Source organism: Podarcis tiliguerta (genome assembly GCF_965153285.1).
Source record: "Podarcis tiliguerta genome assembly, chromosome: 2".
NCBI classification, from domain to species: domain Eukaryota; kingdom Metazoa; phylum Chordata; class Lepidosauria; order Squamata; family Lacertidae; genus Podarcis; species Podarcis tiliguerta.
This window is the reverse complement of record NC_139535.1, coordinates 5,061,142-5,085,626: the sequence shown is the minus strand read 5'-3', so window position 1 is coordinate 5,085,626 and position 24,485 is coordinate 5,061,142. Positions and strand designations below refer to the sequence as shown.

At 45.2% G+C, this 24,485-nt stretch overlaps 2 protein-coding genes across 3 annotated transcripts; both read right to left on the bottom strand.

Annotated features, from left to right (window-relative positions):
• Positions 1-348: 348 nt before the first annotated feature.
• LOC310670330 (uncharacterized protein) lies at positions 349-9,378 on the bottom strand. Its single transcript, XM_083425518.1, has 7 exons — positions 9,289-9,378; positions 7,949-8,007; positions 6,018-6,500; positions 5,227-5,302; positions 4,792-4,874; positions 3,749-3,875; positions 349-1,899 (listed from the first exon to the last, which is right to left on the bottom strand). The coding sequence occupies exons 3-7, from the start codon at positions 6,486-6,488 to the stop codon at positions 752-754; spliced, it is 1,905 nt and encodes a 634-aa protein (XP_083281644.1). The 5' UTR covers positions 6,489-6,500; positions 7,949-8,007; positions 9,289-9,378; the 3' UTR covers positions 349-751.
• Positions 9,379-14,277: 4,899 nt separating this feature from the next.
• LOC310670460 (uncharacterized protein) lies at positions 14,278-22,658 on the bottom strand. 2 transcript variants are annotated; one of them, XM_083425854.1, is made up of 7 exons: positions 22,591-22,658; positions 20,192-20,678; positions 19,922-20,003; positions 19,496-19,578; positions 17,238-17,364; positions 15,531-16,664; positions 14,278-15,102 (listed from the first exon to the last, which is right to left on the bottom strand). In XM_083425854.1, the coding sequence occupies exons 2-6, from the start codon at positions 20,585-20,587 to the stop codon at positions 15,730-15,732; spliced, it is 1,623 nt and encodes a 540-aa protein (XP_083281980.1). In that variant the 5' UTR covers positions 20,588-20,678; positions 22,591-22,658; the 3' UTR covers positions 14,278-15,102; positions 15,531-15,729. The 2 variants fall into 2 exon arrangements, with proteins under 2 accessions (XP_083281980.1, XP_083281981.1); XM_083425855.1 differs by having other exon boundaries at positions 22,573-22,616.
• Positions 22,659-24,485: the final 1,827 nt, after the last annotated feature.

Below are 24,485 nucleotides of genomic sequence, written 5' to 3'. Positions count from 1 at the left end.
AAGCCAAAGCCACAGAACTCTGTTCCCTGACTTAGGTTCTGCATACTTTGGGCTAGATATGTGCATCCCCTTCCTTTCTCGCATTATTTCAAGTGTGGGCACTGTGGCAAATTAACACACTCGCTTTCTAGGCTTTTGGAATAGCAAGGTATCATTTTTACTCTCAAGATCGTGGTGTGTATGCTGCGCGATTTGCTACCCACTTATATTGCAACCACTCTTTGAAAACCACCCCCATATTATTTCATTTTTATACGGCCTTTCATCCGGAGATCACAGGGCAGTTTACAATACTAAAACAACAACAGCATGAGACATAATACCGTAATAGCAAACGAAAACAGCACCCCTCCAGTATTCTGTGTCATTTTTATTTCATTTAATAAAACCATCATTTTTTTATTTCTCTGTTGTGTGCAATGTTTTTATGGGGCATAAGGTTAAGGACAGAAACAGGTATTCATAATGGATGCATGTTTAACTCCAGTAAAGACGCTCACAGATCTATAAAGTTGGAAGGGACCACAAGCGTCATCTAGTCCAATGCCATGCAACGTAGGAATCTTTCGCCCAACATGGAGCACTAACACACAACTCTGAGATTAAGAGTCTTGTGCTCTACCAACTGAGCTATCCCAGGTCTTAAATATTCTGAATATCTTACATGAAAGCTGGACAAACTTGTGGGTTCAGATGCACAGCCTTGTGGCACAGCCTTGTCAGGTCCAGGGACTGCCAGCTGTCGCTGTTTTTATAATGCTATTCCATCATGAATTCTTTGATGGGAAATGAAAGTTTCTTTCCAACGGAAGCTCTGCCCACATTCCAAGCACTGATACGGCTTCTCTCCGGAATGAATTCTTTGATGGGAAGTGAGACGGTGTCTCCGACTGAAGCTCTTCCCACACTCCAAGCACTGATATGGTTTCTCTCCGTTATGAAGTCTTTGATGGGAAGTGAGATTCTGCTTTAAGCTGAAGCTCTTCCCACACTCCAAGCACTGATATGGTTTCTCCCCCGTATGAATTATCTGATGGGAAGTGAGATTATCCTTCCGACTGAAGCACTTTCCACATTCCAAGCACTGATATGGTTTTTCCCCTGTATGAACTCTTTGATGATTATATAAGTTTGCCCTTAAATTAAAGCTCTTTCCACAATTTAAACACTGATATGGTTTCTCACCTGTATGAATTCTTTGATGTGAAGTCAGGTGGACCCTCTGAATGAAGCGCTTCCCACATTCCAAGCACTGATACGGTTTCTCCCCTGTATGAATTCTTTGATGAGCAGTGAGACTTGCCTTTTGGCTGAAGCTCTTCCCACAGTCCAAGCACTGATATGGGTTCTCCAAGGTGTGAACTCTCTGATGTGAAGTGAGATGGGAGCTTTGACTGAAACACTTCCCACATTCCATGCACTGATATGGTTTCTTCCCCGTATGAATTCTTTGGTGGGAAGTGAGATGAGCGATCTGACTAAAGTCCTTCCCACATTCCAGGCACTGATACGGTTTCTCCCCTGTATGAATTCTTCGATGGGCAGTGAGACTTGACTTCTGGTTGAAGCTCTTTCCACAGTCCAAGCACTGATATGGTTTATTTTCTGTATGAACTCTTTGGTGGGAAGTGAGATGGGCGATTTGGCGAAAGCTCTTTCCACATTCCAAGCATATATATGGTTTCTCGCCTGTGTGAATTCTTTTGTGCTTAGTGAGACTTGACTTCCTGCTAAACTTCCTCCCACATTCTAAGCACTGATATGGTTTCTCCTCGCTGTCAGTTTCTTGTTTAGAGCTCTGACTGAAGGTCTCTTCTTTCTCCAAATATATATTCAACTCCCCCACTCCGTGACTATTGTTGTGGGCTCTCTTATTCTTGGTTTCCAATTTTTCACCTTCTGCAAGGAGAACAGAAACTGATTAGAATCACTGGATGAAGTTGGGCCCCAGATTATTGAGCCATGTCAAAAAACAGTTGTGATAAAGAACTGAAAGGACTTTGATGCGATGCAGAGCTTTCTACAGAATTAAATGCCCCTTAACTGGCATTAAGGAATAGGTGCCATGCTACAGACCACTGGTTCTCAAACTTCTTCTCTGGGCCACACTTTCAGAATAAAAATTTGCTCATGCCAAACCAATTTTTTTATTGACAAGAAATGCATTGGAAAAACAAAAGAAACGCCCCCTATCAGTGATTGGTTTATAAAATAGAACACAACTACTTTATAATATGATCGCGGGACATCCCGAAAGTATAAAACAATGCAGTTACATAAGAACAGGCATCATTTACAAAATTTAATTATAAGCTAGCCTCTTGCGTAGGTACCTTAAGTGTGTATGCAAACTCAATGAGAGGCGTGAGCTTGCTTTTATATTAGGTCTACTTTGAGGCAAGCAAAGACTTGTATCCTCATCAACACAAAGAAGGCTTTCTCTTTTTTGATCTTTCATATCTGTCAGAAAAGATATTTTGATAAGATATCTATCCAGATACCATACTTTACTATATGCTACACTGAAATGTTTAATTTATTTCTTCGATTGTCTTTTAATCTTCCCACTACACTTGCCATCCTCTTCTGCAACACAAGGCTGGTGTGCCAAACCCTTTGAGAACCGCTGCTATAGACAGCTGAAATTGAGCCATGGGTTACAGGGAACCAGGCAGAGGGCCTTCTTGGTAGAGGCACGTGCCCAGGGGAGATAAACAATTATATGTGTGGAGGGAAGTATTATATGATAAGTATGTAATATTTGTTTACAATGTTTTTGGATTGATTTCAATCTTTTTTTCTTTTTTTGTTGTTTTGTTTTTTCTGTATTATTTTAACAAAAATAAATAAACATGCAATCAATTATATAACCTTTCGTAGACAACTGAAAGCAGCCCTGAATCAGGAGATTTTCAATATCTGATGTATCATGTTGTCTTTGTATCAGGCATGTCCAACTACAGAGAGACTGCTAACTACTCCCAGTATGAAAAAACCTGCTGTCATGTTGAGCTTTTTTTAGGAGATTGATAAGGACTACCTGGAATGCCCCTGTGATTGACTGGTCAATCGCAATTGACCTGTGGTACATGCCTGCTTTATATTATGTTGGAAGCTGCCCAGAGTGGCTGGGAAAACCCAGTCAGATGGGTGGGGTACAAGTAATATATTATTATTACTATTATTATTATTATTATTATTACTACTACTACTATTAGAATCATATTCAGAAACAAAACGGTTGATCATTTTCCATTCCAGGTTAACTGCAGGGGCATTAGAATAAAAGTAAAGGACCCCTGGATGGTTAAGTCCAGGCAAAGGTGACTATGGGGTTGTGGCGCTCATCTCCACTTTCAGGCCGAGGGAGCCGGCGTTTGTCCACAGACAGCTTTCCAGGTCATGCGGACAGCATGACTAAACCACTTCTGGTGCAACAGAACACAGTGACGGAAACCAGAGCGCACGGAAACACTGTTTACCTTCCCACCGCAGCGGTACCTATTTATCTACTTGCACAGGCATGCTTTCAAACTGCTAGGTTGGCAGGAGCTGGGACAAAGTAATGGGAGCTCACCCCGTTGCGGGGATTCGAACCACCAACCTTCCGATCGGCAGGCCCAAGAGGCTCCGTGGTTTAGACCGCAGCGCCACTGTAGGGGGCGCAGTTGAATTCCGTCACAATACCATTGGTTCATCACACACCTGATTTTCAAAACAGTTCTTGTAACCCAACAGAGAGACTTACCGAGAGAGACCATGATGCCACAGGTCTCTTCCATGACTTCCGTATGCAGAGCTCTCTGGTCAGGATCCAGCAACAGCCACTCCTCATCCGTGAAATGTATAGCCACATCCTCAAAGGTTGCTGGACTCTAAAAGAAATGTTTCCACCTCAGAGAAAGTGTATGGGTGTTTTAAGGGAAACGCTTCATCGCGTGTTTTTTTCAATGGCTGTTTCGAGCTTATAGAATCATAGAATCATAGAGTTGGAAGAGACCACAAGGGCCATCGAGTCCAACCCCCTGCAAAGCAGGAAACACCATCAGAGCACTCCTGACATATGGTTGTCAAGCCTCTGCTTAAAGACCTCCAAAGAAGGAGACTCCACCACACTCCTTGGCAGCAAATTCCACTGTCAAACAGCTCTTACTGTCAGGAAGTTCTTCCTAATGTTTAGGTGGAATCTTCTTTCTTGTAGTTTGGATCCATTGCTCCGTGTCCGCTTCTCTGGAGCAGCAGAAAACAACCTTTCTCCCTCCTCTATGTGACATCCTTTGATATATTTGAACATGGCTATCATATCACCCCTTAACCTCCTCTTCTCCAGGCTAAACATGCCCAGCTCCCTTAGCCGTTCCTCATAAGGCATCGTTTCCAGGCCTTTGACCATTTTGGTTGCCCTCCTCTGGACACGTTCCAGTTTGTCAGTGTCCTTCTTGAACTGTGGTGCCCAGACCTGGACACAGTACTCCAGGTGAGGTCTGACCAGAGCAGAATACAGTGGCACTATTACTTCCCTTGATCTAGATGCTATACTCCTATTGATGCAGCCCAGAATTGCATTGGCTTTTTTAGCTGCCGCGTCACACTGTTGGCTTATTCTTTCTGTAACCACTTTTCCTACGTTGTCAAATGTTTAGAAGCCTATGTTAGCATTAAGCGTTGTTTAAATTCATAAGCAATACTACTAAGAAAAAACAATTAATTCAGGTCTAGGGAGGTAAGGAGGAGGGACAGAGGCATCTTGGTTTTCCCCAACTCTCCCCCATACTGATTTGCTCCCCATACCTGATCCCGTGCCACAGAAGCTGCTTCCCTTCCACTGTGAAGAAGAGATGGCTGAGGAGGTCTTGCCGGCATCATCCTGTCAACTGTGAGAGACAAAGTTAGTGGGAAGCCAGTAGCACTTGATGGTCTCATAGATTAACGAATGCATGCCTAATTACACACAGGCCGTGGAAAAAGTTTTATTTTTTAGTGTTTATAAAGAAATGTGTTTATATGTGTTAGTATTTCAGTTGTGTGAAAACACATTTCTACTCCTTTGGGCTTTTGCTCTCAACTCAAAAAGTGCTGGTCCCCATGTATTGGAAATAAATGCATGTTTAAGAAGTGGAAAAGGCTACAGAGGTGTCTTTTGTTCCAAATATTAAAGCAGCTCCTAGGTTTATTTTGCATTCAACAGAGGGAGACCAAACTGATATACATCCCATTCATCCTTACCAAGTGGACTCTGTTTGGTACCAAATGGAACCGTCTTAGGGAAAACCGTGCTCCTTTCTGCAAACCGATTCCGTCTCTGAAACAGTAATGAAGAATCAAAACAAGGAATGGGGTGAAGGAATGACAGGAGCAAAATCCTAATGCAGGGGTCAGCAAACTTTTTCAGCAGGGGGCTGGTCCACTGTCCATCAGACCTTGTGGGGGGCCCAGTGGCGTAGCGTGGGTTGTCAGCACCCGGGGCAAGGCAAGTAATTTGCGCCCCCCCCCGCTGCACTGTCCCTCCCCCAGATAGTCCCCCGCTCTCTCTCCGCACCGCACGCCTGGCATCCTCCCCCCCACAGTGGGCGGCGACCCGGCGGCTCAGATCGGATTCGCACAGCCAGCACTGCAGTGAGAGAGAGTGAGTGAGCCAGGTAGGGGCAGAGAGCTGCGAGTGCGAGCGCCCCCCCCGATGTTGCGCCCGGTGCGGCTGGCCCCCCCTGCACCCCCCACGCTACGCCACTGGGGGGGCTGGACTTTATTTGTTTGGGGGGGAGGGAATGAACAGATTCCTATGCCTCACAAATAACCCAGGGATGCATTTTAAATAAAAGGACACATTCTACTCATGTAAAAACACACTGATTCCTGGACCGTCCGCAGGCCGGATTTAGAAGGCGATTGGGCCGGATCCGGCCCCTGGGCCTTCATTTGCCTACCCATGTCCTAATGGGATCTGGAGATCTTTCCTTGGATACTTCACCCTCCCTCATGTTCTGAACCCCTGGGGACTATCTAGATGGAACACTCACCTGTGCCGCTTCCTGCTTGTTGTCTGCCTGGCTCAGGAGGAAACCTTCAGCCAGGGCCACAGCCTGGGAACAAGTGTCTGCTCCACAGCCTCTCACCCAGCTCTCCATCTCCGGTGGAAGGACAGCCAGGAACTGCTCCAGAATCACCAGGTCTAGGATCTCCTTCTTTGTGTGTCGATCTGGCTTCAGCCACTGACAGCAAAGATGGTGGAGTTGGCTACAAACCTCTCGGGGTCCTTTGGCCTCCTGGTAGCAGAACTGCCTGAACTGCTGGCTCTGCACATTTGAGCCGAGAGTGATTTTCTCACTCGGGACTTTCTGCACTGACTTTTCCCAGAATCTCCCACGGCTCTCCGTCTTGATGGCATCGTAGCCTCTTCCTGCTTCAGGGCCAGCAGAGTCTTCCTTTTTCTTCTGCGCTCCAAGGAAGCCTCCAGGAAGTCGAAAGGAACTCCTTTGCTCTTCTGCCATTTTCTGCCTGTCCTAATTAACCAAGACATTTTTTTGTTATGGGATTGCTATGCTGTAAGGAGAGGAAAAATACTCCCTGTTGAAGTATCTTTAGAAACCTGGGATGTATTATAGTGATGCAATAGCCCTTCTGGAAGAAAAATTTTCAAGTAAAATACGCAGCCCACCTTCTAAGTAGGCAGTTCTCAAAGTGTGGGTAATAGTAATAGTAATTTGTTATTTGTACCCCGCCCATCTGGCTGGCTTTCCCAGCCACTCTGGGCGGCTTCCAACAAAGATTAAAAATACATTAAAATGTCACACATTAAAAACTTCCCTGAACAGGGCTGCCTTCAGATGTCTTCTAAATGTCAGGTAGTTGTTTATCTCTTTGACATCTGATGGCAAGGCGTTCCACAGGGTGGGCACCACTACCGAGAAGGCCCTCTGCCTGGTTCCCTGTAGCTTAGCTTCTTGCAGTGAGGGAATTGCCAGAAGGGCCTCAGAGCTGGACCTCAGTGTCCTGGCAGAACGATGGAGGTGGAGACGCTCCTTCAGGTATACTGGGCTGAGGCCGTTTAGGGCTTTAAAGGTCAGCACCAACACTTTGAATTGTGCTCGGAAACGTATTGGAGCCAATGTAGGTCTTTCAAGACCGGTGTTATATGGTCTCGGCGTCTGCTCCCAGTCACCAGTCTAGCCGCCACATTCTGGATTAGTTGTAGTTTCGGGGTCACCTTCAAAGGTAGCCCCATGTAGAGCGCATTGCAGAGGCAGTTTCAGTCTGAGACACCAGAGGAGCTCACTACCTTACCATGTTTTGTTTTGTTTTTAAAAAATTGAAGTTGGAGCTGTGATTGACAGGTGAGTTGTTTGGATGCCAGGCAAGTGTTGGGCATCCCTGGGGCCCTAAAAAGCTGCCATTTTGTCCTCTGATTTAATGCACATTTCATCCTAGCAACCAGAATGCAGCTTTCCTGTACATCTTAGATTAGGAATTAGGTTATTTTCTTCAAATACCTCTATGGAGTGTTTGTGGGTGGGTGCTAAAGAATCTCTTCCCCTCCCCAAAAATGGCAAATGCAAAAAACAAAACAAAAACAAGCTACAAAGAGGCTGTCCAAATGTTCATTAAGAATTCAGTGTATAGTTAACTTACAGCAGAATGTGTTGTGGGCATCAAGGAGTTAACACTCAGTGCTAAGTGGAAATGCTGACTCAGCATCATGTGACACGGGGGCATTGCCTAATTGGTCTACAGCCACCTAGTATAAAAAAGTATGGCTGACATCCCCTCTCTGGCATCTTACCTATATGTAGTCCCACCTGTGTATGCTGTAAGAAGACTGCTTTATAATGATACAAAACTGCAACTGAAATAAAGCCTCACTGAAAATACAGATTGACTCTTGAGTGCTTCATGTGGGGCTTTCGTACATTGCAACAGAATGGCATGCATGTCTACTCAGAATGCGTCTTACATGAGAGTGAAAGTGGGCACAGGATTGCGGTAACCAGATCACATTAAGATTGGTCAGAGCTGTACAAATTTGTGAGTGGCAGTCAGAAAAACAAGGCTCTATGCCGTTCAAAGATGCATCACTCTGCTTAAAGGAAGCAAAAGCCCTTCTGCAGCCATTTTACTGTATTTTCTCCAGTTTCACACCCACCATATGAGGTAGGTTTATCTTGTCCCGTGACTGGAGCAAGGCAGTCCGTGAGCAAACAGAATAAGGCGAGTTCAAAATGTGAAACTGCCCAGACCTGTGGGGATTTTTTGATGCCACTTCTCAAGGCTGGCAAAACAGGTTGTGTCTTTCCTTCTGCTGCAAAAGGAGAACAAGAAGAGCGGAACAAAGCCATCCAAAGACAGAGGAGGGCGGGGAGAAACTTGCTTTGTGTGGGTGGTTCCCCCCCCCCCTTCTGCCTTTCATTCTGGAGCAATGGTTTGGGGGAGCAGGATTTAAACAGCTCAGGGCAATGTGAGGAGGGCACAGTATGTGTAGCCTGAGATAAGGCTTAACCCTGAAAGATTGTCTTTTGGGTCCCTTCCAACTCTACAAGTCCGTGATTCTATGACCTCCTTTGATGGCCAGAAGCACTGCGTCAATTTGCGCATCTGGCAACCTAGTAACTTAATGCCCACATCTATCGATCTATCTATCCATCTACCTACCTTTATCTATAAACAGGCCTGGCTTTGCAGAGACAGGGAGGGAGGGAGAGAATTTCCACCCCCTATGACCTCCTTTGATGGGCAGAAGCACTGCGTCAATTTGTGCATCTGGCAACCTAGAAACTCTATCTATCTATATATCTATCCATCTACCTACCTTTATCTATAAACAGGCCTGGCTTTGCAGAGACAGGGAGGGAGGGACAGAACTTCCACCCCCTATGACCTCCTTTGATGGGCAGAAGCACTGCTTCAATTTGTGCATCTGGCAACCTAGAAACTCTATCTATCTATCCATCCATCTACCTACATTTATCTATAAACAGGCCGGGCTTTGCAGAGACAGGGAGGGAGGGACAGAACTTCCACCCCCTATGACCTCCTTTGATGGGCAGAAGCACTGCGCCAATTTGTGCATCTGGCAACCTAGAAACTCTATCTATCTATCTATCTATCTATCCATCCATCTACCTACATTTATCTATAAACAGGCCTGGCTTTGCAGAGACAGGGAGGGAGGGAGAGAATTTCCACCACCTGATCCGGGGACTCGGGGTGTGTCCCCCCCTGACCCCCTCAGCACCCAAAAACACCCCCCCGAGGACCCCACTTCCCAAAACAGCGCGTCACAGAGAGGGGGCTCACCGGGTGCCGAAAGGGCGAGTGAGGGTGGGGCGTCCAGGAGAGACAAAGGCCACTTTCTCCAGCCCGAGAGGGAAGCCAGGAAGGAAGAGGCTTCGGAGGCCGGATGTTTTGCCAGAGCGCTTCCGCCCTGCCTCCGCCCAGCCACTTCCTGTCCCCTCTAGGAAGCCACATCGCTGGTCACAGGGCGCCTGTTGGGCGTGCAGGTGGTCCCCGGGTTCCATTCCTGGGCGCCTCCGCTTAATCAGATCCAAGCAGCAGATCCAACCACCTCCCCCTTCTTGCAATGCCCAGCGCATTTCAGCCCCTGGGAATTATAGTTTGCGAAGGGTGCTGGGAACTGTAGTTCACAAGGCTGTACGTTTGAAAAAATAATATATACAGTACAGTACTATTCATTGTACAGTGGTACCTCGGGTTACATACGCTTCAGGTTACAGTCTCTGCTAACCCAGAAATATTACCTCGGGTTAAGAACTTTGCTTCAGGATGAGAACAGAAATCGTGCGGCGGCAGCAGAAGGCCCCATTAGCTAAAGTGGTGCTTCAGGTTAAGAACAGTTTCAGGTTAAGAACGGACCTCTGGAATGAATTAAGTACTTAACCCAAGGTACCACTGTATTGAATTGTAGATTTCAACAGAAGTAGCTCATAAAGTTCAATGAAACAAGTAGAAGACCCAGTGGATCAGTTCATTCTCTAATTAGTTTATGCATAAGGTCCATATACCCCTTCATGGATCACTGCCTTGCCGTGGCGAAGGGGCTTGAAGAACTCAGAGAAGCTATGAACTATGCCGAGCAGGGCACCCAAGATGAACAGGTCATAGTGGAGAGTTTTGACCAAATGTGATCCACCTGGAGCAGGAACCGGCAAGCCACTCCAGTATCCCTGCCAAGAAAACTCCATGGACAAAGACACAAACATGAGTCTGACCAAACTGCGGGAGGCAGTGGAAGACAGGAGTGCCTGGCGTGCTCTGGTCCATGGGGTCATGAAGAGTCGGACACGACTGAACGACTAAACAAAGGTCCATATATGTGAAAGTGTCTCCACCTGTTGGTTCATAGAGTCCAAGAATCCACATGAAAGGTTGTTGCTGTTGCACAGAATCCTTTCACAGAGTCTCAGACAAGGATTTCTGGAATATTAGCCTTGTTTTGCCATCCTAGGCTTCACCAGTAGTACAAACTCATATATGATATCACAGGACAGTGGATCTTATAGCATAGTAGTTTGTACTACTGATGAAGCCTAGAACGGCGAAACAAGGCTAATATTCCTCTGTGAAAGGAATAAACTGATTAGAGAATAAACTGATCCACTGGGTCTTCTACTTGTTTTGTTGAACTTTATGAGCTACTTCTGTTGAAATCTATAATTCAATACAATGAATAATGGTAAAGGGACCCCTGACCATTAGGTCCAGTTGTGGCTGACTCTCGGGTTGCGGCACTCATCTCACTTTATTGGCCGAGGGAGCCAGCGTACAGGTCATGTGTCCAGCATGACTAAGCTGCTTCTGGCGAACCTGAGCAGGACACGGAAACGCTGTTTACCTTCCCGCCGGAGTGGTACCTATTTATCTACTTGCACTTTGACGTGCTTTTGAGCTGCTAGGTTGGCAGGAGCAGGGACCGAGCAACGGGAGCTCACCCCGTCACGGGGATTCGAACCACCGACCTTCTGATCAGCAAGCCCTAGGCTCTGTGGTTTAACCCACAGCGCCACCTGCGTCCCTAATTAGAAGGCTCCTAATTGGAAGAAGACAACACCAGCCACGTTACCACACCTTTTGAATTATTGCTTCATGAAGATCTAGGATATGTTATTTTTATTTCATGTGATGGTTTTGAGGAATATGCTCACCATCAGCAATGGGACAAGTTAAACCTGACATTCTGAAGCGGGGATATCCATTATCGACAACTGCGTTGTGTATGCACGAATAGACTCTGTCAGGAACATAATTATCACCATTATGTAAAGGTATGAAATACCTTCTGGTATTTCATCCCCTTATCTCACCTTTTACAACCCCTCAGAGCATGGGGATACACATAACTGAGGAGAGCATTTCATGCATCTGAACGGCTAAGGGAGCTGGGCATCTTTAGCCTGGAGAAGAGGAGGTGAAGGGGTGATATGATAGCCATGTTCAAATATATAAAAGGATGTCATATGGAGGAGGGAGAAAGGTTGTTTTCTGCTGCTCCAGAGAAGCGGACACGGAGCAATGGATCCAAACTACAAGAAAAAGATTCCACCTAAACATTAGGAAGAACTTCCTGACAGTAAGAGCTGTTTGACAGTGGAATTTGCTGCCAAGGAGTGTGGTGGAGTCTCCTTCTTTGGAGGTCTTTAAGCAGAGGCTTGACAACCATATGTCAGGAGTGCTCTGATGGTGTTTCCTGCTTGGCAGGGGGTTGGACTCGATGGCTCTTGTGGTCTCTTCCAACTCTATGATTCTATGAAGGGGGTTGTAGCCCACAAGAGTTTCTGCTTGAATCAATTTCTTACTGTTTTAAGTTGTCACAGGACTGCTTTTAGTCTCATGGATAGTGGGGCTAAAGCATGTATAAACAATATCATTCAAATCCATGGTAACAGTGGGCAGTAAACCTCTGCAGCTAGGTTCCCATCAGCCCAACACTCCCAACGAACGCTAGGTATTAAGCAAAACAGAAATAATTACAGAAAATGAGGGCAAGTTAAGTTTTTGGATAAGGGGCCGTCACTTGGTCAATCTCTGTACAGTGGTACCTTGGTACTCAAATAACTTGGAACCCAAACACTGCAAACCCAGAAGTGAGTGTTCCGGTTTGCAAACTTTTTTGGGAACTTGAATGTGCTCCATTTTGAGTGCCACACTTCTGTTTGGAATGTCACCCTGACAATTTGAGTGCAACGCTTCCGATTTGAGTGCAACACTTCCGATTTGAGTGTTACACGCTGAGGTCTGTCTGTTCTTGCTTTCTATGTTGCATTTTTGTTTTTGCGGCTCTTTTTTGTGTGTGACTGTGTGGAACCCAGTTCAGCTGCTGATTGATTGTGTGACTGCAGTACATTGTTTCTTGCTTTCATTTTATGGATCAGTGGTCTTGTTAGATAGTAAAATTCATGTTAAATTGCTGTTTTAGGGGTTGTTTTTAACCGTCTGGAATGGATTAATCCATTTTGCATTACTTTCTATGGGAAAGTGCCCCTTGGTTTTGGAACGGACTTCCAGAACGGATTAAGTTTGAGAACCAAGGTACCACTGTACTGCTAATTGCTATCAAGTCTTGCTTCATTTCATCTTGGGAGACAGGAAGTCTGTTCTTTAAATTACGGGTAATCTCAAAAACCATAGTAAGGGCCAAAGCGAGAGGGCAATTCCAGCATGCTTCAATGCTTCTGCCAACTCCCAAATCCAGCTGTGATCCAAATAACAGGCTGCATTGAGCTGCTATGCTTACAGCAGGCAACAGGCACACAGAGCCAAAGAAAGCGGTATTTATTTTTTTCACACTTTGGCTGCAAAAGAAGTCTCTGTTGCAAGTGTTCAGAAAAACAAAACAAAACAGGTTTCTAAGCCCTTCCCCTATACACCCATTGGAGTGGGTGGTTTTTATTTATTTATATTTAACAAAACTTTATATGCCACCGGATGGTAACAAAACCTCTTAGGCGGTTTACCAGAAGTGTCAAAGCTATCAATGAAAAAACGTTGAAAACATTCAAAAACATTTAAATTAAACAGCAAAGTTAAAACCGTGAAAATGTGAACATTAACAATATAAGATTGAAACACATCAACATCCATGCATCTGGAAAGCTTTGCCTGAACAAGCATACGTTAAGCTGGCGCTGAAAAGAGTACAGTGAAACTGCCTGCCTGACATCAATAGGCAGAGTGGAATTTCAGCTACGAAGTGATCCTATCACAAGAACTCCAACTCGCTCTGCGAACAGGGATCATCAAGAATCTCTGGAGACCTCATTCTCTACTCAGGATCCTGGGGGGGGGGGGGGGGCGCATGAGGGCATCACACCCCAGTATACCGTAACACTATTTGTAAACAACATATTTACAACATCAATGTACATTTTATGTTACATATGCATTCAATAATAGCTGAGGGGAAAGGTCCGAAAGGTGACAGATTGGTAGGCAGGTAACACATTTTGAGGAAGAAGAAGAAGCCTTCTTGCTCATGTGAGACGCGACAATCTGTGGGGTGCAAGGCCTCAGGTGAAGAGGGTTGCAAGGCCTTGACTGAATAATAATAATAATAATAACAATAAAATAATAATAATAATAATAATAATTTTTATTTATATCCCGCCCTCCCCAGTCGAAGCCGGGCTCAGGGCGGCTAACAACAATAAAACAGTACAAAAAACACTCTAAAATCATTCATTATAAAATTAATTAATTCAAGCCACTGGCAACCATTGGGCCAGAGCTCTGCGAAGATTGCCGAGGGAGGGAGTCAGGCTGTGCCCTGGCCAAAGGCCTGGTGGAACAGCTCTGTCTTGCAGGCCCTGTGGAAAGATGTCAAGTCCTGCAGGGCCCTGGTCTCTTGTGACAGAGTGTTCCACCAGATTGGAGCCACAGCCGAGAAAGCCCTGGCTCTAGTTGAGGCCAGCCTAACCTCTCTGAGGCCTGGGACCTTCAGGATGTTTTTATTTGCAGACCATAGGTTTCTCTGTGGGGCATACCAGGAGAGGCGGTCCCGTAGGTACGAGGGTCCTAGGCCGTAAAGGGCTTTAAAGGTTAAAACCAGCACCTTAAACCTGATCCTGTACTCCACCGGGAGCCAGTGCAGCTGGTATAGCACCGGGTGAATGTGATCTCGCAGCGAAGACCCCGTAAGGAGTCTTGCTGCGGCATTCTGCACCCGCTGGAGTTTCTGGGTCAGTCTCAAGGGCAGTCCCACGTAGAGCGAGTTACAATAATCCAGTCTGGAGGTGACCGTCGCGTGGATCACACGCGTGGATCAATGTACATTTTATGTTACATTTGCATTCAATAATAGCTGAGGGGAAAGGTCCGAAAGGTGACAGATTGGGAGGCAGGTTACACATCTTGAGGAAGAAGAAGAAGCCTTCTTGCTCATGTGAGACTCGACAATCTGTGGGGTGCAAGGCCTCAGGTGAAGAGGGTCGCAAGGCCTTGACTGAAGACATGGCCATTCAGCATGTTTTCAAAAATATGCCGACTGTTATAACTGACTGAATCTCAGTTAACACCAGGGAGGAAGTAGAACAGTGTCAGCTGCTCAAGGAAAATATGTGAGACAGTGACAAAAATCCCTCACTGGCGAAGATCTGGTGCTCTGTCCATGTGGCATGGAATAAGGTGTAAGACGCTGGCACTGGGCTGAGCCATGCTATTCAGAATCTTGGTTCAATCTAAGCCTTCTTCCATGTATCATACAGGTGCAGATGATAACTGTGGCTGCTGAAGGAAATAAATGTTGCTTGCTGTTGCACCCAACCACCCCTGAGGTATGATGAACAGAGGACTCTTTCTTCCTAATGGGAGTCCAGAGGAAAACCTCAAACTTGTGGCTTTTCTGGCAGATGTCCTGTGTGTTCAGCAGACATGAGGAGGAGCCACAATCTGATGCCACCACCATCCTAGACATGCTGAGATGATGGTGGCGATCAGGAGCACCACAAATTCGCAACTTGGAGGCTCTTGAAGTAGATGCATTGCTGGGCCAAAGAAAACCCCTGCGTTGATGGCTACCTCATCAGTGTTGCCGAATCTCTCTTTATCCTCTCTCCAGACATGAAGGAGGTATTCAACCCCTTGGCCAATGACATGTACCTCACAGATTTAAGATTTTAGGATTTAAGGATTTAAGATTTAAGGTCTTTTAGATTTAAGTATAGATAAATTTTAAGATTTTGATGGGAAGATAAGGTTAAAATAGATTAAGATAATTAAACGATAGTAAGCAGTGAAAGATGGAAAGGATTTGCTGACTTAATTATTAACTGGAATACAAAAAAGGGAGGTGGGAGGAGGTCGAGGAAATAAGTCATTGAAAGATAAAGATATGAAAAATGGATGTGTTTTTAAATGTTTTTGTTTTATTTCTTGTTGTGTGGAGGTATTGTCTTCTTTTTCGCTTTTATTCTTGATGTATTTTTATTTATTTATTCTTTTTTATATATATACTGTTTTTTCCCCTTCTTTTTTCTGTAATTATAAAACTTTTAATAAATATCATTTCAAAAAAAAATGACATGTACCTCACAGAGCTGTTGTTAGCTGTTCTGAGTCTGGCTTCGGCTGGGGAGGGCGGGCTATAAATAAAATATTATAATTATTATTATTAGAAATGAAGTAATACTGCGCACTGAAAATGCAGTTCATGGTTTTGAGAAACAGGAGCAACTTTTTCGCTCCATTGGCGAATGATGAGATCCTATTGCAATCCTCACCCGTGTACTAAATAAAATCTCCTAAAAATAAATTTGTATACAGCCATTGATATGGTTTCTCCCCACTGTGAGTTCTTTGATGGGAAGTGAGATTGGAGCTCTGGCTGAAGCTTTTTCCGCATTCCATGCACTGATACGGCTTCTCGCCAGTATGGATTCTTTGGTGGGAAGTGAGACTTTCCTTCCGACTGAACCTTTTCCCGCACTCTTGACACTGAAATGGTTTCTCCCCACGGTGAATACTTTGATGACTATGGAAGTTTGTGCTTGTATTAAAGCATTTCCCACATTCCAAGCATTGATATGGCTTCTCCCCACTATGAATTCTCTGATGTCGACGGAAGTTTGTGCTTGTATTAAAGCTCTTCCCGCATTCCAAGCACTGATAGGGTTTCTCCCCTGTGTGAATTCTTTGATGGGACGTGAGACTTTCCTTCCAGGTGAAGCTCTTTTCACATTCTAAGCACTGATACGGTTTCTTCCCGCTATGAACTCTTTGATGGGACGTGAGACTTCTCTTGGAATTGAAGCTATTCCCACATTCCAGGCATTTAAACGGTTCCTCCCCTCTGTGAATCCTTTCATGTAAAGTGAGATTCGAGTTTCGAGTGAAGCTCTTTCCACATTCCAAGCAGTAAAATGGCTTCTCCTTGGTGTGGATTCTTTGATGGGACGTGAGGTGCGAGTTCCGACTGAAGCTTTTCCCACATTCCAAGCACTGATAGGGTTTCTCTCCAGTATGGATTCTTTGATGGGAAGTGAGATTTGAGCTCTGACTAAAGCTCTTTCCACATTCTGAGCATTGATATAATTTCTTCCCAGTGGGATTTCTTTGATGGGAAGTGGAATGGAACCTCTGGCTGAAGCCATCTCTACACTCCAAACGTTCATAAGGGATTTTGTTGTCGTCTACTTTGTTCTTAATTTCCGGTTTATCACCACCTGTAAATAAAGGGAGAAATGGATCAGAGCCTCAGGAAGAAATAGGCCCCCAAATTATTGAACAATGCTAATTAACATTTGTGATAGAAGAATAGTAGGGAGTTCGATGTGTGGTCTTACTACAGGGTTCACTGCCTTTGTTGATTCGCAACATATTTATGGGAACATGAGATTCGAGAAACCTGGCTCTTTTATGGGATGGATTTTGTTTGGCCCAGTCACGGAATCCAGTCCATCTCTGATGTCAGTAGGCTCTTTGGCCAACCAAAAACTGACAGAAGCAAAAATAAAAAACAACCAACCTGACAGAATCTACTTCCAGCTTCCCTAACAACTCTGAAGCTTACATTTAAAAAGGCCTGGGCACTTCAGACCAGCCTGATCATTGTTCAAAATGGCAAAAGTGGAGAAAGATTATTCACAGTCAAAACAACAGATACTGTCCATTCAAGGTTATCTGTTGGGGTGTAAGAACCCGAGATGTGCAGTTGAGCTACATCGAAATATTGGAGGATCATCACAGATTGGTACTGAATTTCAAAAAAGAGATTATCACCCAACAGGGAGCCTTACTCAGAAAAGCCATGATCCCACAGTTATCCTCCATGACTTCGTTATGCAGAGCTCTCTGGTCAGCATCCAGCAGAGCCCACTCCTCGTCCGTGAAATAAACTGCTACCTCTTCAAAGCAAACTGGACCCTAAAGAAAAAGAAAAATGTCCTCCTCTTAGACAGCATAAATATTATTTACACATTGCTCTGTTGTTTTCCACCTGTTAATTGTTTGTTGTTGACAGAATATGCGCAGCTTGCAGACTTAACATACAGAATAAGACAAGAAGAACATACGTTTGGAGAAGATTGGAAAACGTTTATTGAATATATGGGAAATAATTGTTTACAGCTGAAAACGCCGGCAGCATTAAGATAAATTCAACAGTGTAAATAAGCTTTGATGGATGCAATACTGGAATACCGAATGGTATAGTTTTTGTAAAATATGCAGGGATTTATGATATGTGATATGAACCATGGAAAGACTACAAGGGAAGTCATTGATATCTTAAAGGTAAAGGACCACTGATAGTTAAGTCCAGTGACAAACGACTCTGGAGTTGCGGTGCTCATCTTGCTTTACTGGCCGAGGGAGCCGATGTTTGTCCGCAGACAATTTTTCTGGGTCATGTGGCCAGCATGACTAAGCCGCTTCTGGTGAAACCAGAGCAGTGCATGGAAATACCATTTACATTTACGTGCTTAAGGATGTAAAAATGAGTATTTTAAATTGCAAAACAGAAAATATTATTAAAACTACAAATTATATATAGTTTCCACCAGGCCTTTGGCCAGGGCACAGCCTGACTCCCTCCCTCGGCAATCTTCGCGGAGCTCTGGCCCAATGGTTGCCAGTGGCTTGAATTAATTAATTTTATAATGAATGATTTTAGAGTGTTGTTTGTGCTGTACTTTTGTACTGTTTTATTGTTGTTAGCCGCCCTGAGCCCGGCTTTGGCTGGGGAGGGCGGGATATAAATAAAATTTATTATTATTATTATTATTATTGGAATTGTTTTGCTGCACATTTTAATTATGCATGCTTATTTTAATGTTTTAATGAGATTTTGTTGTTGTGCATTTTAATGGTGGGCATTAATCGTTGTATAAATGGGTGGAACTCAACATTCTGCTCTCCAAATCATTCTGTCTGCGTGGGCATTCAAGTTTGCAAGATGGAAGGATCCCCTCTCCACTCTCTCCAAATGCCGTTTTTTTTTGGTGGGGGGGGATGCCCGAAAGCCAACTTCAAGGGGCATAAGGGGGGGGCAGAAGGAAATGGTGAAAGTCCTATGGTGCAACTGATGGGGTGGTTAGGTGAATCCTGGATGCTGTTTGCTGTGGTTTGCAAACTACTTAGAAGCCTATTTTAGCATCAAACAATTAATATATAAATAAAACTCCAAGTACCGATAAATGATGCTAATGATATTCAGAAGGCTAGTTTAAGGTAAGGCGGCTGTTAGGATCTAGGAGTCTTGGTTGACCACAAACTTGACATGAGCCAACAGTGTGACGCGGCAGCTAAAAAAGCCAATGCAATTCTGGGCTGCATCAATAGGAGTATAGTATCTAGATCAAGGGAAGTAATAGTGCCACTGTATTCTGCTCTGGTCAGACCTCACCTGGAGTACTGTGTCCAGTTCTGGGCACCACAGTTCAAGAAGGACACTGACAAACTGGAACGTGTCCAGAGGAGGGCAACCAAAATGGTCAAAGGCCTGGAAACGATGCCTTATGAGGAACGGCTAAGGGAGATGGGCATGTTTAGCCTGGAGAAGAGGAGGTTAAGGGGTGATATGATAGCCATGTTCAAATATATAAAAGGATGTCATATAGAGGAGGGAGAAAGGTTGTTTTCTGCGGCTCCAGAGAAGCGGACATGGAGCAATGGATCCAAACTACAAGAAAGAAGATTCCACCTAAACATTAGGAAGAACTTCCTGACAGTAAGAGCTGTTCGACAGTGGAATTTGCTGCCAAGGAGTGTGGTGGAGTCTCCTTCTTTGGAGGTCTTTAAGCAGAGGCTTGACAACCATATGTCAGGAGTGCTCTGATGGTGTTTCCTGCTTGGCAGGGGGTTGGACTTGATGGCCCTTGTGGTCTATTCCAACTCTATGATTCTAAGCACATAAACCTTATTGAATAGCTTTTCCAGCTTTTGTTAAGGGCAGCTTTGACAGAAGCAAAGAGGAGGAGAGAAATTCGTTCCAGCCCAGAGGCACACAACTGCCCCTCTCTTCAGCCTCTTTCCCCACAATGCTCCTTCCTCTTACCTGATCTGGTCCCACAGCCGCTGCTTCCCCTCGGCTACCATGAAATGATGGATGAGGAGGTCTTGCTGGCATCATTCTGTCACCTGCAAGAGACAAAGGTAATTTGGGAAGCCGTTCTCTCAGAGGTTAAGCAGTGCATCTCTAACTACAGGTGGGCCTTCGAAACAGTCTCACCTGCTGAGTGCATGTGCATGTTTACACCCAGTTGTGTAAAAATACATCTCTCTTCCCTTGGGCTTTTGGACCCAAGTGTAAAAGACCATAGCTGTCAACGTTTCCCTTTTTTAAAGGGAAATCCCCTTATTTCGAATAGGATTCCTCGCAAGAAAAGGGAAAAGTTGACAGCTATGAAAAGGACTCACAAATTAGCTTCAAAATCAACAGGATGTGACCAAATGGAGAGAGAAAAAAATAATTCATCCTTACCCGGTGGCCTTTCTCTGGTTTCCAACTGAGTCCTCTTCACCTCAGAGTAGCCAGTGCCCATTTCTGCAAACAGATCCTTTTTCTGTAGGAGCAACAAGGTTTCAAAACAAAGAATGGGGAGAAGGATTAGAAAAACACCGGCAGAGGCAAAAACTTTAAGGGTATCAGGATGCTTTTCAAAAAAGGGATGGGCAATTAGTAGAGAATTTTGGGAGATTCTCCCTCATGTTCTGAGCCCCTTGGGATTATCCGGAGGAAAGTCCCTCTCACCTGCTGCTCAGCCTGACTCAGGAGGAAACCTTCGGCCAGGGCCACTGCCTGGGAACTGGTCTCCGCTCCACATTCCCTCAGCCAGCTCTCCATCTCTGGTGGAAGGATAGCCAAGAACTGCTCCAAGATCACCAGGTCCAGCATCTGAGCTTTCGTATGCCTTTCTGGCTTCAGCCACTGGCGGTAAAGGTGGTAGAGTCGGCTGCAAACGTCTCGGGGTCCCTCGGCCTCCTGGTAGCAGAATTGCCTGAACTGCTGGCTCTGGGCATTTGAGCTGGGGGTGTCCTCCTCACCTAGGATCTTCTGCACAGAGCTTTCCCAGAATCCCCCACTGTTCCCAGTTTGGATGGCATTGCCCCTTCCTGCTTCAGGGCCAGCTGAGTCTTGTTCATCCATATGGGCTCTCAGGAAGCCGCCAAAGGATCTGAAGGAGTCCCTTTGTCTTATGCCAAGTTCTGTCTGTCCTAATTTGAGGTGCTACCAAACCCTACAAAGCAAATACATAATTCTGATGTAAAATTGATACACTGTCAGGAGAAGGAAAATGTTCCCTGAGCAAGCAGGAACCAGGGCTAGACTGTACCAGCTCAGACTCTGTGACTGTAAGTTGTTTTAAACTGGAAGCTCCCGAGTGTGGCTGGGGCAACCCAGTCAGATGGATGGCATAATAATAATAATAATAATAATAATAATAATAATACCTCAAGGACTCTTTCCATATGAACCTACCCGCACCCCAAGATAAACTTCTGAGGCCCTTCTTTGTGTGTCTTCTCCTCAAGAGGTTCAGAGGGTGGTGACATGAGAACAGGGCCTTCTCTGCAGTGGCTCCCCGTCTGTGGAATGCTCTCCCCAGGGAAGTTCGCCTGGTGTCTTCATTTTACACCTTTAGGTGCCATTGGTTGATCTGATTTACATCCTATGCCATTTTAAAATGTGTTTTCTGAGGGGGAGGGAATTGGGTTGTTTTTGTTTTTATTTTGCGGTTTTATATCTTGATTTTATTCTGTGAACCACCCTGAGACCCCTGGGTATAGGGTGGTATATAAATTCAATAAATAATAAGTTGTGTTTTCATGTTGTAACTTGCCCATGGAACTTAGGGTGAAGGATGGTTTAATAGTAATAATAATAATAATAATAATAATAATAATAATTACAACAACAACAATAATACCAGTAATAATAATAATAATAACAATAATAACAATAATGTTACACCCCCCAGCCATATATGCTGACATCATCCTCTGTCTGGCTCTGCCTAGCAGAATCAGAATGAAATGTCTTGACAACAGTTGTTTTAAATTACTTTCTGTTGACCCCAAGTGTTCAGAAAAATCGGTCAAAAGCGTTCTACTTTTAGTTAAGTGTTTTTATTTATTTAATTGATCAGGAGGGGCAGTTGCCCCCCCCCTGCCTTAAGCCCATGGCAATAATAACAACCTCAACAACAATAACATAAAGCCTCAAACGTGGGGGAAAATGCCTCCATAATACACACATAGAGCCTCAAGAAAGTGGGGTGGGGGAGCTCCCCCCCCCTTTGAGGCTTTTGCATAACTAACCACACACACTTTACAGCATGGGGGGGGGGACCTCAAGAAAACAAATATACAGGCCTCGCCTGCACTATATATTTTAAAGAGTCATGGCGTCCTCCAAAGGATCCTGGGACCCATAGTTTAAGGATGCAGTGGGTTGCTAGGAGACACCCACCCTGACCCACACATACATCCCAGTTACACGGCTGCCATCCCTAGAGTGGTTTAACAATCAATCCTTCTTGCCAGGGAACCCTGGGAATTGGTGGGGTTAAAATAAAAGAAAACAGGAATAGGGTATCCCTATTTTCACGGGAGAAATGTTGGAGGGTAATATTATTTTCTCCACCCAGCAACTGCCGGTCAGAAGCACGGTTGCTGCCCGTCTCCTGCAGCCGCGAGTTCCACAGTTCTGACTACGCACCGCAGCAGGGGGAAAGCGCTTTCTTTCCTCAATTTCCCAAGGGCCATTATTTCTTTTAATTTCTATAGGTCTTGTATTCATTTTTTTAAAAAAACACGTGTATTCTATGCCCAAACGTTTCCTCCCGGCTACGACCTCTTGTTACCGATGCCACTTATTCCCAAATGTGGTTTCTTTGCATTCCACCCCCTCCCCAAAGTGGCAAAGGGAGACTAGAGGTGCAAGACCTATTGCAATCTCGCCCCCTCCCTGGCATGCAGAGAGGGAGGGGGGAGCTTCTTCTCCCTGATTTGGGGGGGGCAGCCACCCAAGCATTAGCTGAACACCCCCCCCCATGCATGCTCCGCCTGCAGCCCTGGGACACCCCCTTTCTCCCCAATGCATGCTATGGAAGAAAGCGGAGAAGACTCACCAGATCCCTACGGCACTTCAGACACAAAAGCCACCGCCAGCTCCCTTTGCAGGAAGGGAATTCAGAGGGAGGTGCTTTTGCTCTGGAGGACTTCGCCCCCCCTTTATTTCCCCGTCCTCTCTAGGAATCCAGCTCACTTGTTTTTAACCCTTGGCAAGCCAAACGCACCAAGCTGTCGCCTCTCTCCCTCTCTGCGCCAAGAGCCAAGGAGAAGAGTTTGGACTTGATATCCCGCTTTATCACTACCCTAAGGAGTCTCAAAGCGGCTAACAATCTCTGCAGATGCCTTTATTTTGGGGGGACCCCCTTGACTGGGTTTCTGAGCATAGCTGTCAACGTTTCCCCCTTTTTAAGGGAAATTAAAAAGTAGAGACATCACCTTGCCATCAAAGGTCCGTATAGTAAAAGCTATGGTTTTCCCAGTAGTCATGTATGGAAGTGAGAGCTGGACCATAAAGAAGGCTGATCGCCGAAGAATTGACGCTTTTGAATTATGGTGCTGGAGGAGACTCTTGAGAGTCCCATGGACTGCAAGAAGATCAAACACATCCATTCTTAAGGAAATCAGCCCTGAGTGCTCACTGGAAGGACAGATCATGAAGTTGAGGCTCCAATACTTTGGCCACCTCATGAGAAGAGAAGACTCCCTGGGAAAGACCCTGATGTTGGGAAAGATGGAGGGCACAAGGAGAAGGGGACGACAGAGGACGAGATGGTTAGACAGTGTTCTCGAAGCCACAAACATGAATCTGACCAAACTGCGGGTGGCAGTGGAAGACAGGAGTGCCTGGCGTGCTCCGGTCCATGGGGTCACGAAGAGTCGGACACGACTGAACGACTAAACAACAACAAGGAGTCTCAAAGCGGCTAACAATCTCTGCAGATGCCTTTATTTTGGGGGGACCCCCTTGACTGGGTTTCTGAGCATAGCTGTCAACGTTTCCCCCTTTTTAAGGGAAATTACCTTATTCCGAATAGGATTCCTCCCTATGTTTCTGAGCTGTCCCCTTCCTTGGCCAGAAACAGCTTGCAGTGAAGTAGGCTGCAAGCTGTTTCTGGCCAAGGAAGGGGACAGCTCAGAAACATAGGGAGGAAGCCCTATGTTGGAAGCCCCATCATAGAATCATAGACTTGTAAAGGTGAAAGGGAACCCCAAAGGTCATCCAGACCAGCCCCATGCAAAGCAGGTGTAAAAAACAAAAATCTGCCCTTATTCCCTTATGGGGGACACAAGAGCCCTTATAGAGTCTTTTGTAGGTTCTCCATCGGTAGGAGAAGGAGGAGGCCAACCAGAGAATATTTAGAAGCAAAGCAGCTCATAAGCCTGATCTTTATTGAACTGTTGCAACAGGGTGCTCCCCTCACACGCAGGAAAGGAGGACCCACAACAAAGGTGTGTCCGCCCTTATATAGACATTTTAAATTCCCTGCCCTGGAGCTGCAGACCACCCCTCCATACATCATACATGCATCACAGAAGGGGTGTATAACACAAGACCACCCCCCACAAACATCATACCTACATCACAGAAAAGGGTCTACAACAGAAATCCGAGTGCCTTGTTTTTACCCTGTCTGCCAGGTTATCTGACAATGCCTTATCTGATTGCCTTTCCTGGTAGTCTGGCCATTTCTTTGAGATGGTGATTTCCCAATTCCTGAGACAATGGGAAGGTTCCCTCACCCCCTCCCTCCTTGCAGAGAAAACATCTGGTCAATTTGAGAGTCAAAATGGTTTCAGGGCGGTCTTCCTGTGCTGCTCCAGACATGTGGTCCACATCTCTATGTACCTACGTGCTTGGTTGGTACATTTATGAACACTTTTTTTATATATAAGACCTTAAATTTTTTATTTCACAGGACTCTCAACTCAAAGCATCCATAACAGAGGACCAACTAACCTCTGCTTAAAAA

Coding starts and splice junctions, on each gene's coding strand:
- LOC310670330 (XM_083425518.1), bottom strand. CDS start 6,488: ATGGCAGAAGAGCAAAGGAGTTCCTTTCGACTTCCTGGAGGCTTCCTT. Junction 5,303..6,017: donor ACAAGCAGGAAGCGGCACAG/GTGAGTGTTCCA, acceptor TTACTGTTTCAG/AGACGGAATCGGTTTGCAGA. Junction 3,876..4,791: donor CTTCTGTGGCACGGGATCAG/GTATGGGGAGCA, acceptor CATTTCTTTTAG/AGTCCAGCAACCTTTGAGGA.
- LOC310670460 (XM_083425854.1), bottom strand. CDS start 20,587: ATGGATGAACAAGACTCAGCTGGCCCTGAAGCAGGAAGGGGCAATGCC. Junction 20,004..20,191: donor TGAGTCAGGCTGAGCAGCAG/GTGAGAGGGACT, acceptor TTGCTCCTACAG/AAAAAGGATCTGTTTGCAGA. Junction 17,365..19,495: donor CGGCTGTGGGACCAGATCAG/GTAAGAGGAAGG, acceptor CTTTTTCTTTAG/GGTCCAGTTTGCTTTGAAGA.